Source organism: Eptesicus fuscus, chromosome 8, assembly GCF_027574615.1.
Source record: "Eptesicus fuscus isolate TK198812 chromosome 8, DD_ASM_mEF_20220401, whole genome shotgun sequence".
Taxonomy (NCBI): domain Eukaryota; kingdom Metazoa; phylum Chordata; class Mammalia; order Chiroptera; family Vespertilionidae; genus Eptesicus; species Eptesicus fuscus.
The window spans coordinates 101087465-101104623 of NC_072480.1; the positions used below are offsets into that span (position 1 = coordinate 101087465).

The following is a 17159-nucleotide window of genomic DNA, read 5'->3' on the forward strand; positions in this document are numbered from 1 at the left end:
ACAAAGTTTAGCTCTATCATACATTTAAAATCTTCATTCCACCTTGTATCTGGGAAAGGGAATAATTAAGGAAAACTCATTCAGAATGGAATCAGGAAGACGGGAGAGGAAAGCACTCTTGCAGGTAGGTACCTTGCACAGTACAGCAGCAAAAAGGAAGATTTCCTCTCTGCCCGGCAACAGTGAGCAAAGTCAGGTGTGGCAGCCAATCAGCAGTGAGCAACTTCAGGTGTGCCAGCCAATCAGCAGTGAACAACTTCAGGTGTGGCAGCCAATCAGCAGTGAGCAACTTCTGGTGTGCCAGCCAATCAGCAGTGAGCAAAGTCAGGTGTGGCAGCCAATCAGCAGTGAGCAATTTCAGGTGTGCCAGCCAATCAGCAGCCGCTGCCGCCATGTGGCAGTCCCATCTTCCTCTGGAGAACTTTTGTTCAAAACGACTTCCCTCCACGTCCTCTTTTCCTCTCGGGAAGGGCGCTCCTGGGTCTTGTGGACTTGCCCGTGGTTCTCCAGGTTCCCAGTCTTTACTGCAGTCCCTCTGCTCGTCCTGAATAAAGGGTTTGGCTGGCCGAGCCTCTTCCCTCTTCTCTATCCAGGTGCACACAGTCAGGTTCGGCTGGCCGAGCCTCTTCCCTCTTCTCTATCCAGGTGCACACGGTCAGGCGTTCACTTAGAACTCAGAGGCCCAGCCTCCAGGTGCGGGACCGGACCAGGAGGTTTGAAGGAGGCCGTGGGGGTAACCTCTGCGTGTCCATCCCCTCCTTTCCCGTCAGGCAGACCTGTGTAAGGGAGAACGGCCCACAGAGAGCTCTGGCGGGAGGGAGAGCCGAACCGAATGGCTTGCAGGCAACAGCTCCATGCCCTCCACCACCATCCCGGACCCCAGGCCAGGAGTCAAGCTTCCGCCTCAACTTTTAATGAAACGGAAAAGTTAAAATCAAACTTAAGTTCCTGGAGTCACGCCACCCGGGGCTGCGTAATTTCCTGGGGATGTTCCATATGAAGCGCAATCTGCTCTTATCAAGGAGCAAAGCACAGAACCGAAGCGCGTTAGCAGGACGCTTCGGGCGGCCTCCCAGAGCCTCCCGCGGGCAGATATAAGTGAGGCCGGAGCGGGTCTCGCGAGACTGCGGAAGCTCCGCCCGCGCCCGGAAGCAGCGGCCCGGCAGGTGGGCGGGGGCGGGAGTCACGTGGTCCGCGAGCGCCGGCGGGGTCCCGCAGCCATGGAGCGGAGGTGGCCCCTGCTGCTCTGCGTGCAGCTCCTGCTGCTCTGCGTGCAGCTCCTGCTCGGCGCCGCTGTGGCGCGCGGCCCGCGGCCGCTCCCGCTGGTCCTCAACACCTGGCCCTTTAAGAACGCGACCGACGCAGGTGCGGGGCGGCGGCCGGGGCGGGACTGCTGCGGGGCGGGGGCCGGCGGGGGCCCCCCCGGGCCAGGCTCCCCCTCCAGCCGCGCCCACCGCGGGGTCACCCTCGCTCCTGCCACCGCTGCGCGCACTGCCTGCTGAGCCCCGGCCTGGAGCCTGCCCCAGGCTGCGGACGGTGCTGTGTGCCCGGATACAGGGTTCTTCACGGGCCGCCTCCCGTCTGCCTCTCCGCCTCGCCATTCTAACCCCTCCCCGCCCTCCCTTCTCCCGGAAACGCCCTGTTCTCCTGCTTTGGGAAAGGCTGATGATTTCCCAAAGGAAGACTGTTACTCTTTTCACCCTTCTGCCACTTCAGCTTGTAGGGGAGGGAGGAGTCCTTGCTACCTGCGGTGCAGGGTCCGGTCTCAGCTGCATGTTGACACCATCTGCAGAGCTTGTCAAACATGTCAGTGCCTGGTCCCCCATCTCCTGAGAGTTTTGCTTTAACTGCTAGAACCAGGGCGTGTCTGTGTGTGTGTGTGTGTCTGTGTGTGTGTGTTTAAAGCTCCCCAAGTAATTTTGATTTGCAGCCAGGATTGAGAGCCACGAAAGGATTGCCGCTTCCAGGAAGCCTCCCCTGATGTGCTGCCCAGTATAGGTGCCTATCTTCTGTGCAGACCATGCTCTTGCCATTTCCTTACTGCACTGTGTGTTTCCTTCATTGTAAGACTTAATACCCCCGGAGTCACCTCAGACCCCTTCCTCCTGAGGTTGCTAATTTGACTTCCTGGGGGCAGAATTGGCTCCAGCATTTGGTGGAGCTCGGCTTGTGTGTCATAAGCAGAGAATACATTCATAGAAAATGAGGAAACAGGCCAAGAGAAGCACATCGCCAGCGATGATGAGAAAGAGGAAGTGCAGTGGCCCAGGCAGGGGACAATTCTGCGTATGGCGCATGTAGCTTCTCAAAACACGCTTTCAAGTCAGTATGGCCAGCAGTGATACTTAAATTATTTACCCAAAGTAGCACCCACCCTTTAAGGAACTTTTTTTTTTAATTAGTAAAGAAATGGACCTTTGAAGACGTGTTTGTTTCCTTTTCAATGCTCAAGGTATGGGCTCTGCAGGCCAAAATGGCTGCTTTTGAATCCTGGCTTGCTACCTTCTATCTGTGTGACCTGGAATAAGTAACAACTTCTCTGGGTCTGTTCCTCCTGTTTAAAATGAGGATGATAATTGTCCAGTACTTACCGGGAAAGCTGTGGTGAAGATTAAATGAATCAGTCCGTGTGGAGCCCACACTGTAATTCTGTGCTCTTGTGGTATTGTTATTGAGACTTGCTATGGTAGTAGTTTTGTTTTTTTTTTAATTTTCTTTATTGAAAAAACAGATATTACATATGTGTCCTTATCCCCCCTTTGTCCCCTCCACCATGCCCCCCCTCCCCCTGGCTCATGCCCTCACCCCCCTGGTGTCTGTGTCCATTGGTTAGGCTTATATGCAGGCATACAATCCTTTGATTGATCTCTCCTCCTTTCCCCCCCCTCCCCTACTAATGATCTAATGATACAGACATTTTTAAGGTTATGATTTAATTAATTTTCAAGGTACAGATAATGTTTTTCACAGCTTCCATTATAACTTTAAATTGAAGGAGAGGATATTTCTTTTCTCGCACTCAGTAGAAATACGTTTTAATAAGTGGGGGAAAAAAACCCTCTTTTCATCAGTAGCCAAAATCTTTGAATTCTGCACAGTAAGTAGTTGCATTAATAATTTTGTCTATACCACTGTGTATATACCACTCTGATTCCTTTGTAGCATTTGATACACTAATTTAAAAATTCAGTTTAACTTAAAGATAAATGTGAAAAATAATTTTAAAAATATGATTTCCAAAACATCTCTGGTTTGTTGCATTTGGATTGAAACAAACAAACTCTGTTGGATTTGCTGAGCAGCCTGGAGGACGTTAGTATCCGGAGGATCCGCCCTGGATGCCGTGGAGAGGGGCTGTGCGGTGTGTGAGAGCGAGCAGTGTGACGGCACCGTGGGCTTTGGAGGAAGTCCCGATGAGTTTGGGGAGACCACGCTGGACGCCATGATCATGGACGGGTGAGGACGCTCCCAGGACCCATGTATCTGCACCTTGGCTTCATGCGCCGCTAACACCAGAGCTGACCAGTCTTCCACTGAGAGCAAGACGGATGGTTATAGAAGCTTTGTCACCAGTAACAACGCCTCGCTTGTGGCATGGCCTTTGCAAACAAGGGGTTTTCCTCTCAGTTAAAGCAGAGCCATGATTATAGAAATATCCCGTGGAGGAAGGTAGTCTGGAGCACAGGAGAGCCCCGGGCTACAGAGTTCTGTCCCTGACCTGGCGAACAGCCATCCTCCTGCCATCCCAAACGCTGAGGTTTGCCTGGCCTGAAGCCTTAAAACCCCTTCCACAGCCGTGTTAGAACAAGCCAGGGGAGAGCAAGCGCTTATGGGAAATGGACTTCATGTGTCTAGTTGTGGGCATTTGGGTGAACTTCAGGGATGTGCCGTGACTTCCGCATTAAGTTGGTGTTTATTCTGCAGATTACCGTGGCTTAAAGTAAAGCAGTGCTTTTGTCCTCTCTGAATCTGTAGAGATGCCGAATAACTCCCACTGCATTGTTTTCTCTTGCAGCACTACCATGAACGTAGGAGCAGTAGGCGACCTCAGACGCATTAAAAATGCTATTGGCGTGGCCCGGAGGGTCCTGGAACACACCACACACACACTTCTAGCAGGAGAGTCAGGTATGTTTGCACTCGACTGAAGCATCTAGCCTTCTGTCCGTATTCACTGTGGAAACGGGCTCAGTATGAAACTGGATGAAAGCTGACCAAAGTTCAAATTCCAGCTCGTTTACTTAATACCTAACTTTGGGTTTCGTTACTTCTAAATTCTCACTTTCTTCCCCTTTAAAAGGGGATTCTAAAAAGTTAGTGTATTGTCTGTAGATGGGGCATTGCTGGCCTGAAAGAGGACTCAGCCCCAGTTCTCTCCCTGAAACACCTGTTAGAGGCGTAAGAGCCAGGGAGCATGATTAGCATGCGATGACGGGAACAGGAGGAGCTGTGCTGTGGCATTCCCAGTTCTTACCAAAACTCATGCAACCGAGACTAACTTTGAGCATCAGCTCACCGCTCCAACAGGTGGTCTCCAGTTTGGTTGAAACTACCTGACAGGCGAAGGGTGTGTCACTCGTGGGCTCCCGTTATCCTCGTGTCTCCAAGCTTTCCCACGCTGAGCACTGCGCCCCAGCTAGAGCAATAGGGTTCTTCATCGGTGGGAGGCGTGCCTTCTTTTCTGGAAGTAGGAGAAGGGAGGTTGTGGGGAAAGGGGGTGGGGGGACCACCGTCATAACACACACCCCCGCGGCCTCAAGCCGATCACTTTTGGGAAGGATACTCAGAAGCTCGTCGAGAAACTGATGCCCTTACGATTGTTCGTGTCGGAATGCTCCTCTGTGCACTCTGGGATGGTGTGCCCCATGTAAGAGACGGCTGACGTACAGCACTTCCCGCACGTAGATTTTATGTAGAAGACAGTCATTAACTCACTTGCATTTTTTTCTCTTCTTCCCAATCTCCAGCCACCAAGTTTGCGGAAAGTATGGGCTTTGTCAATGAGGACTTGTCTACCAATAGGTCTCGAGCGCTTCATTCAGATTGGCTTGCTCGGAATTGCCAGCCGAATTATTGGAGGGTGTGTATACATATGTGTAAAAAGTAAATGCTTTCAAAGTATGAAGTGACCTCCCTTTTGCTCCCTGTTGTCTACCTGTTGCGTAAGGCGATGGTTAGCACCCTGGTCACACCCTAGAACCGATGGATGATTTAAGTTTACTCCCTGCTGTGTTCCTGAAAGGCCCTCTCGCTGTGCCTAAGGCATGTCCTCAGGAGAGAGCTGAGTAGTTGTCAGACTTGGAAGGTTCCATTATGGGGAGAGGGACCTGCCTCAGTCGGAACGGCTCTGCTTGTATTTCCTTAGACCAGTGGTCGGCAAACTCATTAGTCAACAGAGCCAAATACCAACAGCACAACGACTGAAATTTCTTTTGAGAGCCAAATTTTTTAAACTTAAACTTCTTCTAATGCCACTTCTTCAAAACAGACTCGCCGAAACCGGTTTGGCTCAGTGGATAGAGCCTCGGTCTTCGGACTGAAAGGTCCCAGGTTCGGTTCCAGTCAAGGGCACGTACATTGGTTGCAGGCACATCCCCGGTGGGGGGTGTGCAGGAGGCAGCTGGTGGATGTTTCTCTCTCATCGATGTTTCTAGCTCTCTATCCCTTTCCCTTCCTCTCTGTAAAAAAAAAAAAAATAATAATAATAATAATAAAAAAACAAAAAAACAGACTCGCCCAGGCCGTGGTATTTTGTGGAAGAGCCACACTCAAGGGGCCAAAGAGCTGCATGTGGTTCGCGAGCAGCAGTTTGCCGACCACGGCCTTAGAACAACATTTTCCAAGTCTAAAATGTCAAAGTTTGGAAACCATTGGTCTAACATGTTCCTTAGCTGGTATCCTGTGCAGTTCCCCAGGGTCTCGCCCTTGTGGGGCTGGAGGCTCTAGACTTTTAGATATCTGGTATGTTACTGTTGGCGAACTTGATCTTTCCACTGTGGCACCGGGGCCTGGATCAGTCCAACTTTGCCATTCAGGGTTTTACTGGGGGCTGTCCAGTCGCTCATCTGTTTCTTCCCCAAATCCTAATTACTTTTGAGGGTCCCAGGAGCGTCTGGGGTTAGTGCGTGAAAGAGGCTGCTATGTAAAACCAGGTCAGGGCGGCCCTGAGCGCACTAATGATAAGACACGAGGAGTACGCTCCTCGCTGCAATGCTCATCCACGTGTTCCACCAACGTCATGAATTTGGGTTATTTTCTTGAGCCTTTGAGGTTCATAAAGGAATCAGAGAGTAAAATTTAGACTGTGTTCACTTGAACCTGGCTTTGAAAAAAAAAGATGGTTTTAAAATTGAGTTTGCTTTGAATTGATAACTCTTCTTTGGCCCAGAGAACAAATCATGAAATTTAGAGGTCAGGTTGCAGACCTAATCCTGTTGAGGGTTAATAGCTAACACAAAGTCTTCACTTATTTCTGCCGTTATGCTGAGAATTTTAGGCACAGAAAGAGAAAAGCCGGGGATCTTTGCCAGACTGAGTAGATTTTTCCCCACATAGTGTACGTCTGAGACCACGAGGTACTCCGTAAAATTATATCCATCTGTTCACAGAAGGCTCAGTTAATCTTTGGCTTTTAATTCTTATCTTTCACGTACCAGATGTCTTTTTGAGTTCTTGCTAATGTTCGTGATTGTACGTAACTACTTGCCGATTTCTAAAATCACCCTTTCTAAGAAAGAAAACTTAAATCTGTTTACAGAATGTTATCCCAGATGCTTCAAAATACTGTGGACCCTATAAGCCACCCAGTATCCTAAAGCAGGATGGCTGCGCTTATGGAGAGACAGGAGCTCATTCCGGTCATGACACTATCGGTAATTTGCCTTTGATACAGTTTTGTGGTTAAAGTTAAGCCATTTTTCATTGCCTTTCTGTGGTTCTTTTTCATCCCTATTCACATGGCAGAAGGTGATTTTGATTGTTTTAACTGGCAAGTTAGACTTTAAAGATATGTTACCTACATACAGCACACTCACACACACACACACATACACACATAGACACAGACACACACACACACAAGCATTCTTTCCTTAGCATCTGTACACATTTCGGCAAGTTACCTTATACAAGACCCTAATATCTAATGACTATTCACTTGTGGCTTTTTAATGTTTATTTCTATTTAGCTCTGTGATAATTGGACGTTTGCCACATTCACGTGATCTTTCCAGGCTATGATGTTGAAAAATTCTCTTAGTCTGTGTCAGTGATTTTCTCTGGAATGACTTTTGAAAAAGCCTTGGAAAGGAACTGAGGAAATGGAAGAATAAGAATATGGGGTGTCTACCAACTGGTGCTGTGAAACCAGCTCATTAAAAGCACAAATTATAGTTGGTATCATTTGCAGTATTCCCAAATGTCCTATTTTCTTCTACCTGAAATTCACGAAAGAGGAAATTTATATCACCAACTGTTCAATATTTGGTTATATTTGAGGTAAACTTTATAGTTGATACCTACAAAGAATTTTTTGTTTTAATTCCAGGCATGATTGCAATCCATAAGATGGGACACACTGCTGCCGGTACATCTACTAATGGTATAAAATTCAAAATACATGGGTCAGTGTTTCTAAGAGAACAGCTCTCACGAGCATACATTGAGTGCAAACCCGTATGTGCTTGCTGCTTGGGGAGGTGCAAAAGCAAAGCCTAGCCCTATCACGGCTGAGATAAACAGTTGTGACAGAGGAAGTTAGTATCTGCTCAGTGCCAAAGGAGAAGGTGGCCCTGTTGGAGCTTGAGAGCTGGGGGCAAGGGGGTGAGCTGATTAGGCTGGGCAGTCCGGGAGGCCAGTAGGGAGGGAGATGCTGGGAGCTGAGCCTGAGCCTCAGGAAGGGCAGGGGACAGCCAGGTCAAGGTACTGACAAGGCCGAAGTCCTTCACTCAGTGCAGGGCTCTGCTGGCTGGAAGGGGAACTGCGTATGTTGGGGGCAGGGGAGGAAGAGGAGTCAGATTTCAAGGGGTCTAAAGTCAGTGCAGGATTTCTGGATTTTTTTTTTCAGAGTCATAGAAAAGCATTGAAAGTTTATGACAAAGAACTACTTCGGTCCAGTCTTGGCACATTAGCTAGAAAGCAGAAATTGATAGTAGGTGAGGAAAATGACTTTGAACCTGTTGAGGTAATCCGGATATTAGATGACCAAGGATGGGAATAATGGAATAGTCGCTATAAGTCTGTGCCATCTTGATAAATAAGCTGGTATCTAATTCTTATAGAATTAACGGAGGTTTGTGGAAATCTAAGTTGAAACTTGCGAAAATCCTTTTCTCTGTGTTCTGATGAAGAAATTACTTACAACAGTTACCCATGGCTAAGTGGAAATATCTGCTATTATTGAAACAGCTCATTAAATGATTTCATTTTTCCACTTGATTTCCTGTCCTAAATTACTATGCTGTGTCCTCGCACAGTCGAATCGGAGATTCTCCAATTCCCGGAGCCGGCGCGTATGCTGACGACACTGCGGGCGCCGCCGCGGCCACTGGGGACGGGGACATACTGATGCGCTTCCTGCCCAGGTGCGACTTTCTGACACCTTAGAGGACAGTTGTCTGTCAAGGTGGATCGTAACTTCCTGCCGCGTAACCCGAATGTGTGTTCAGGAGCTTCTGAGAGAGTCTGCTCGCAACCCTGTCCCTCTCTCGTTGACAGCATAATCACTCAAACTGAGTAACCCTGGTCCTCTTGAAATAAAATAGTATTTCTCACTCGACTTCACAGAGGAGGGTACTCATGGTCCGTGTAAATGAGGTAAGGCCACTGAATACCGGAGCTGTGGTAACTGATGATAAAAGACAGAAATGCAGTCGCTGTGTCCAACCCCTGGAGTATAATCATGAGCAGGAGGTGCTTTGCGCAGGCCCAGTGTTTTTCCTGTTGATCGTGGCCTGTTGCTTACAGATGACCTCTGTCCTTTATGACCTCTGGCTGTTACTATCGAGTAACAGTTACTCCAAAATAATAGTCCCCCGAAACTGATGGGCGAATGAATGGACAGGCAGCGTGTCAAGGTCTGCATGTGTTTTCCGCTGCTGCTACCAACGCCTGTTCATTTATTCTATCAAACTTGGCAATTTTGATAGTTTTAGAGTCCTCTCCTAAAGTAACTACATTTAGAGTCAGTTTAACTTTTGATTCTCAAGTGTTGCCTCTGTTTCATTCAGCTACCAAGCTGTAGAATACATGAGAGGAGGAGAAAGTCCCACCACCGCTTGCCGGAAAGTGATTTCTAGAATCCAGAAGTACTATCCAAAGTTCTTTGGGGCTGTCATCTGTGCCAACGTGAGCGGGAGTTATGGTGAGTCGTATTTGGAATTGGTCTTTGTGTGAACTTGGAAACGTTGATGAAAACCTACCCTTTTGAACATCCGGGTGCATTTTATTCCTAGACAGTGGAAATGGGGAGGATGTTGAGGCACTGGGCAAATGTTCAGGGAGGATCTGTCAGGATCACAGTGTGAGCAGTACACCTGGGCCCCGCTGTGGCCGACGGGGCTGCGCTGCGGTCTTCGCTCTGAGTCCGCCTCTGTCCTCTGCCCTCTGCCCTGAGTGCCCTTCTGCTCAGTCCATGCTGAGATGGGCGGATCGAGTCCGATGCTTTTGTTAACTAGAAGTAGAAGGGGGTAACTTACCTTCCCTGCTTCTTCCCCATCCATTATTTAAATGTCCTAGTCATTTAGATCTTCTTGGGGCGCCACGGTACAAAACGTATTACTAATTAGTAAGCCAAAGAAGTTAGCGGAGTTATTTTTGCACTGAGCAGGTCCTTTGCTTCATTTAATTTCTGTCGGAGCCTAGCGTGCTTTCAAAGCGTTTCAGGATCAGGCGCCCCAGCTTCTCATTAGTGCGTTTTCCGATGGGGAAGATACACAGCTGACTGATCAATATGACTTATTAGGTTAGACTGCTTATTACTGTGCTTTGATCTTTTACTTCCCACAGTTCTGTATTTGAAAAAGGTGTTTGAAGAATTCCTTACTCGTTTCTTAAGTACTAAGTTACAAAAGTCAATATAACTTATGGGAGGGAAAGGCTTTATGTATAAAATAAGTCAGCTTCATTGATTTCCTCTTAAAAAGTAAACCTTAAAAGGCTCAGAGTTGGATTTAATAGGATGTAAAATGATGATTATATAATGATGGCTGACTTTAAAACTGTAGGTGATGATTATATAATGTAGATGAGTCTGGCCCCTTACAGTGAAAGTGAGGGCGTTAGGAGGACACCCTCCGTGTCTGCACAGTAGGTAGGGCGGCTGGAAGCCACGTCAGTGAGATGGACTTGAGATTGAGAGTGTCTGACCAACAACTCCGCACTTTCTATGGGATTACAAGAGCAGGAAAGAACAGGGAGCCGGGAGGGGAGGGTTCTGGGTGAAAGATGGGCACGTGCTAGTGGCTGGGGAATAAAATCTTTAGATATCCCCAAAAATACCTTTCCTTGCTAAGGAAAGAATATGAAAACAGTAAGTAATAGCCATGGCAGCACTTGGATAGAGGGGAAAACAGCCTATATTCTGAGGTTCAAAGAGATGGCTCACCCACTGGTCTCTTCCTCAGGGACTGTCGGGTCCCGGGCGCTGAGGCAGACGAGGCGGCACCCCGCCGCGGGGCCTAGTCGGACAGCAGGCGGGTCTGTAACCGTGGTAAACAGGACCATCTGTAACCAGGCGACTTTCTCCTTTCTCGGCCACAGGTGCTGCTTGCAATAAGCTGCCAGCGTTTGCTCAGTTCAGTTTCATGGTCTATAACGCTCTCGCGGAGCGGCCCGTGGAGGAGAAGGTGGACTGCGTCTGAGCCACGTCTGTCAGCATCGGGATTCGGAGGGGAGGGAAGCGAAGGCCGGGAGGTGGCTCACCGCCGCTGCGCAGTGGGCCTCCTGTCCCAAGCTCTCTGTGACATAAGCTCCAAAATAAACGTGTGCTGAAGTCGCACCTCACTGTTCACACGTGAGACTGCTCTTCTCCGCTTTATTTAAGCTTTGCGTGTTGCTGGAAATGAGTATGCACGTATGTGTGTCTTTTATATGTTTACATTGAAGGTGATGTTTGGATTTGTCCTCAGTGGTTTAAGGCCTTGTTACTTTGAGGAGTTCCTTCCATCGTGATTTCTTAAAGTCCAAAGAAATCATCTATATTTGGAGACTTGAAGTAACTAGAGTATCCACGTTTTTTAGACCCAAAGGAAAAGGGAAGGACGAGGCCAAGCTTGAGTCCTGACTGAATTTCAGTGTGTCCCAGCCATGCGTCTCTTCTCAGTGCTTTTCAGTTTTGCACACTGCCCCTTGCCCGTCTGAAGAGAAAAGGACGCCGTTAGTAATGAAGGTGCTGTTGTTTTGCACGTGTTAGAAAGCCCAGCAGGCAAGTAAAAACAGAACATTTATTGAGAGGAAGGGAGAGGGAGAGAGAGTTAGAAACATCGATGAGAAGAAACATCAATCAGCTGCCTCCTCCACACCCCCTACTGGGAATGTGCCCACAACCAACGTACATGCCCTTGACCAGAATCAAACCTGGGACCCTTCAGTCCGCAGGCCGACGCTCTATGCAATGAGCCAAACCGGTTAGGGCAGTCCAGCCATCTTCGGGCGAGCAGTCCTGCTGGTCTTGTTCCTCTGACGTGCTCAGTGCAGGCAGGTTCTTCATGTGGGAGGTTCCATAGCCACAGAAGTCTGCTCTTTCAGCTGCTAAGATGGACTATAATAATTCCTTCTGAAAACGATCTAGGGAATGGGACCTCACCCGTGGTTTCACTAGTCTCTTGTGCTGAGGTCGGTGTTTGCAATTAGAAGTAAGTCGTCTAGCTCGGTCTGGTTTTCCTAAGTGCTGGTCCCTGTCCGGCTGATAACTATACAGAGGTGTATGTGTGCTTTCTCAGCACCTTCTGTTCCTTCAGAGTCATTACCTTTACCATCTGGAGTCGGTCAGGAAGCCGGATGTCCAATATGGTCCTCAGGCGTCAGTGTATCAACGTATGTTTTTTCCTTTACTCATCTTAATATTTAATGTTTTTTCTCACGTAGGGCTAGAAAGCTGTGGTTTTGAGGATGCGTTAGCTCCCTTGTTCTCAGACCCTGCTGTGTCTCACTGCCTGGGAGCCCTCTCCTCCATCCCCAGTCAGATTCTTCACGAATGAGAACTTGAAAGCTGGAATTAGCAGCTACTAATGGTTGCCCAGAAACTAATCCTATATAATAAAAGCCTAATATGCTAAGTGTCTGGTCGTCCATTCAACCAATCAAAGTGTAATATGCTAAGGCCGCTCAACCGCTCCCTATGATGTGCACGGGGCAGACACTCCGACTATTATGTTAGCTTGCTGCTGGGATCCGGCAGATTGGGATGGAGCAAGATGGGCCGGACACGCTCTGGAGCCCTCCCCTGGTCCCTCCCCAGTTGGCCAACCTCCCTCGTCCCTCCCTGGCCCCAATCGTGCAGGTTTTTGGGTTTTTTTCTTTCACGTGATAGAAAATGTGTTTTTCTTTATACTTGCCTACTAAGGGGAAATTAAGTTGTCCTGGCAGCCCTGGCCGGGTAGCTCAGTTGGTTAAAGCATCATTCCAATATGCCAGGTTGTGGGTTTGATCCCCATCAGGGCACATATAAGAATCAACAAATTAGTGTATCAATAAGTGGAACAACAAATGGATGTTTCTCTCTCTCTCTCTCTCTCTCTCTCAATTTAAAAAATAAAATAAATGGCCCTACCCCACAGATAGATTAACCAAGTTTAAGAGATTCGTACAGCATCAACATGTCGCCTGAATACATGTATTCACACACAGTGCATGCCATCTGATTCAGTTCTCGCCTCTCCAGCTCACGCCTTCCAGCTGGAACATGGCTGGCGCACATAGCGAAGTTGGGCGGCTTTAGTTGGAGCATTATCTTAGCTCAGTTTAACAGCAACACTTGGGAAAAGGCAGTGACTCTGGTATCAGAAGTATCAAAATTTATTATCACCTCCAGAGACAAACTGCACTCAAGGGCTTGGGATTTTTAGCACAATAGGCAAAAAGGAGAAACCTTTACCACAAATTATGCAATAAAGAATTTGGTAATTTCACCCTGGCAGGGTGGCTCAGTTAATTGGAGCATCATCCCATACACCAAAAGATTTCAGGTTCAATTCCCAGTCAGGGCACATACCCAGGTTGCAGGTTCAGTCCTCAGTCAGGGCTCCTACAGGAGGCAACCGATGGATGTTTCTCCTCTCTCGCTCGCTCTCTCTACCCCCCTCCTCTCTCTTTGAAAATCAATAAAAACAAATCTTTGGGTGAGGATTTAAAAAAAGAAGCATTTAGTACATTCATATATTCTTACTAGTACATATCCCTAGAACAAGATTTTTAATCACTTTATTTACACGGGGCAGCAGTGACTCAGTATGGGAGGAGTCATATTTTACGAGCCACGTGTAAGCCCTGGAGTCGTAAACCCTGTTCACCCAGCAGCTGCGGCTCTGCCTGCCCTGCCCGCGGTGGGACTGCTCTTCCTGGCCCCGGGATTTGGGGCAGCCACGCGACTGGCCCTCATAGGAGTGTTAAGCAGAGAGAAGGATGTGATGTCAGGTCCAGCCTGAGGGGTTGAACCGGTCTGAGGTAGGGAGGTGAGACTGAGAAAAGAAAGAAAGACAGGACAGCGGGAATCAGGAGGGCGGCGAATCTTCGAGAGATTGAGGCGGCTTTATTAACTACGCGATGCCTTTTATACACAAAATACTGAATAGGAGGTCTGTGTAGAGGAATGTATTCTTTGTTCCTCTTAATCTCTAAAGGAGGGATAGAGTAGAAGGACAAATTCTCGGTACAGTAAATCAGGCAGATTCTTAGTACAGCAAATCTCAGAAAATAGTTACAGACTTCTTGGCATGCCTGAATGCTTGCTCTTATTCTACTGATAACCGCCATCCAAACAAGTCTGGGAAAGCTGTGTGGGTAAGGGTCCCAGCCTTGCTAGCCCCTTCAGGTGCAAGGACCGTGTCACCTTCCACCTGGTCTCCAACAGTGTGAGACCTTCCGGGCTTTCATTTTCTGAGCACGACTCCCACGTGATGTGAATGCCCCATCCACCTGAGTCCCCACGTGACCATAACGAGTGTGCCCCTGACAGTGCACAGACTCCCCTCTCCCGATGGATGTACCAAATACGCGCAATAGTCTAAAAGTTTTGTGGAGGTCGTTGACCTAATGACAGTGAACTCTCTGCGGAACAAAAGGAATTTAAAAAACGGGCAAAGAGACCTAGAAAGATGTTGGTTAGAAATTAACCAAAGGTTAAAGGTATGCCTGGGTAGGAAAGTTAAGAGTGCTGGAGTAGTATAATAATAGTCTGCATTAATTGAGCACTTACTAGTACCAAGCACTTTTGCATGTATGATCTCATTTACATCTAAAGCCAGTGAGGTAGGTAATAGTACCCTCAGTTCAGATACTTCACACGGAGCAGCTGCGATCCTGTCTGGCATGTATGGTGCTAGCTTTTTCTCTGGACTCTCTTTCCAAGAATGTTTCTATAGAAGTCTTGAAGATTGAGAGAGCATCTTCCTCCTGGGCACGGGGCAATTTCTTTGCTGCTGTTCAGTGTAATAAAGAAAATCTCTCCTTTTGAGCCAAAGGTTTCTTTGCAGCCTCCTTATAATAGGTTTGGGTTTCATAAGCTTGAGGTTCCCCAGAGTCCACCTCTCTACCCGCAGGGGACTAGGAGAAGGCTGATGCATGCTGCTGGCTGTGCTGTGAGCAGTGAAGTGCTTTGTATGTCACCCAGGTATCTCTTGTCTTCTGCCAGCTTTTTTTTTTTTATTTTGCGACCCACATGAAGTTAAACTTTGTTTATTTGGCCCGTGTTAGCCTTTGAGTTTGACATGCTTGATAATAGAATTCAAATGTTACCAGGTTGCACTACTAAACAATGCATACCAAACAATGGATAGGAATCTCAAATGATACTTAAAATTCCCTCCCCTTGTTCAAACTTTTAACAGATCTTTTTTTTTTTTAATTTCTTTATTGGTTATGGTGTCACATAATTGTCCTCATCCCCCTATTCCCATCCCAAACCCCTCCCCACGTATGCCCCCACCCCCCTGTTTTCCGTGACCACTGGTTAGGCTGATATGCATGCATACAAGTCCTTTGGTTGATCTCTTCCCCTTTCCTCCACCCTCCCCTGCCTTCCCTCTGAGGTTTGACAGTCTGACAGATCTTGATTTAATCTTAAAGAATGCTGACTTGCGCTAGCCGGTTTGGCTCAGTGGATAGAGGGTCAGCCTGTGGACTGATGGGTCCCAGGTTTGATTCTGGTCAAGGACACATGCCCAGGTTGTGGGCTCCATCCCCAGTAGGAGGTAAGGGGGGCGTGCAGGAGGCAACCGATCAATGATTCTCTATCATTGATGTTTCTCTCTCTCCCTCTCCCTTCCTCTCTGAAACCAATAAAAACATATTGGTTTTTTAATGGCATAAATAGCATTCTTATAAAAAAAAAAAAAAGCTGACCAGAAGTTTTTAGAAATATACATGTGTTCTATATACACATAAACAAAAAAAAAAAAAAATGTCTATTTCCAATATCAGCAAGTGATTCCTTTGGTTACAGAGGGCAAATAATGGGCTATAATGTATTCTTAATTGAGATATTACACACAGACTATATATATGTATATTGTTAAATCCCATAGTTTTTAATTGTTAAACTTCTTTTTAAAGTGTCATTAAATCAGATGCTTGGTGATTGAATTTGGAGCTAAGCACATAATTGAACTCATTTAGTATCTTAATCATTTAATTAAATTCATTTGAAAAAAATGGCAATATAAATATATGTCCTAATTGCATGCTAATTACAAAGATAAATTAAGGCCTATTTATGCCACTTGACTTATTTTTTGCAAAAGATTTCTGGATCCTTTGAAAAGCTTCTAAAAAGGCATATTTAACAATTTTGCTTGTTTTCTTGAGTGTTGTGCAATTTATGTTACTCAGGACACTTCCAACCCCTGGCTTAGGAAGTTAAAAAGATGAGGCGATCAGGTCTAGGAAAAATGCGAACTGTTTGTTTGTGGGCCCATGGGCTCCACGATGGATGCTTCTGTGCAGCCCAGCTCAGCCGGAAGGAAGCGCCATCTCTCAGTATGTGGAGAAAGCAGCCCATGGGGAGGATAAAATAACTGTCACATGTAACATGGCTGTAACGGAGGCTAAAGTTCCCATGATCAACCTATTTGCTTCTGCGTTAGAGGGGCAGGAAGCCACTCACAGTGCTCAGGCCTGGACCGTGCACTGAGGAATCGCTGATTTAAACTTGTGAACTTTCTGGGCTGTGCACTAGATGTGGTTGCTCATTTATTCCCGTTAATTAAAATTCGCTTTCTGTGGAGTGGGTGTTGACACGCCATGTTTTTAGAAAATCATGTTAGAGTAAATGTGTAAAAGCCAGTCTCTCCCAATGGCCAGCAATCTATCTCTTCCTGGCGTGCGGCCCCCGCAAGCACCACAAATGTCAAAACGCGTCTTTCCTTTCCTAAATAAAGCCAGGATCATGTGTCTTGCTTTCTTGTTCTGTTCATGGTAATTAAGGCGAATAGAAAATTAAACCAAAGGCAAGTTCGGAATAAAAGCAATATCAGACAACCCAAGTTCCAAGTTCACTCAATTTAGTTCTAACGAGACTATGGTAGTGCTGTACAGAGCCTGCTTTTACCAACAAGGCCAATTGTTAAATTATTAGTACCTTGAAGGTAGCCATGGTGGGAATATTTATGCCTCCCATGTCAGCAAACATTACTAATTAGGGCTTGTTTTTCCTCCTGGAGAGAGTTTCCCAGCACATCACTGACAAAAAGTGTTTTGAGATATAGTAGATCTCTCTCTCTCTCTCTCTCTCTCTCTCTCTCTCTCTCTCTCTCACACACACACACACACACACACACACACATTTTAGAGGAACTCTGGAACTTAACTGTTTGGGTTCACACCCTGGCTCTGTCCCTTAGCTCTGAGCCCTGGAGCAATTAACGCCCCTTCTTTGTGCCTGAGTTTTATCTGCTCTAAAATGGGGATGATGATAATACAGACCTACCTTACAGGATTGGGGTGGG

The 17159-nt window shown here is 47.1% G+C and overlaps 1 protein-coding gene across 1 annotated transcript; it reads left to right on the forward strand.

Moving 5' to 3' along the window:
• Positions 1-1220: 1220 nt before the first annotated feature.
• On the forward strand, positions 1221-11015 carry AGA (aspartylglucosaminidase). The gene is made up of 9 exons (XM_054720171.1): positions 1221-1365; positions 3303-3456; positions 4016-4128; positions 4968-5080; positions 6758-6872; positions 7547-7622; positions 8475-8582; positions 9228-9361; positions 10759-11015. Exons 1-9 carry the CDS (start codon positions 1221-1223, stop codon positions 10857-10859), a joined length of 1059 nt encoding a protein of 352 aa, XP_054576146.1. The 3' UTR covers positions 10860-11015.
• Positions 11016-17159: the final 6144 nt, after the last annotated feature.

What these genes read in the sequence shown, in the direction of transcription:
- AGA (XM_054720171.1), top strand. Translation starts at nt 1,221, where the DNA reads ATGGAGCGGAGGTGGCCCCTGCTGCTCTGCGTGCAGCTCCTGCTGCTC. An exon ending in GACGCCATGATCATGGACGG is followed by an intron (nt 3,457 to 4,015) that starts GTGAGGACGCTC and finishes TTTCTCTTGCAG; the next exon opens with CACTACCATGAACGTAGGAG. An exon ending in ACTTCTAGCAGGAGAGTCAG is followed by an intron (nt 4,129 to 4,967) that starts GTATGTTTGCAC and finishes CCCAATCTCCAG; the next exon opens with CCACCAAGTTTGCGGAAAGT.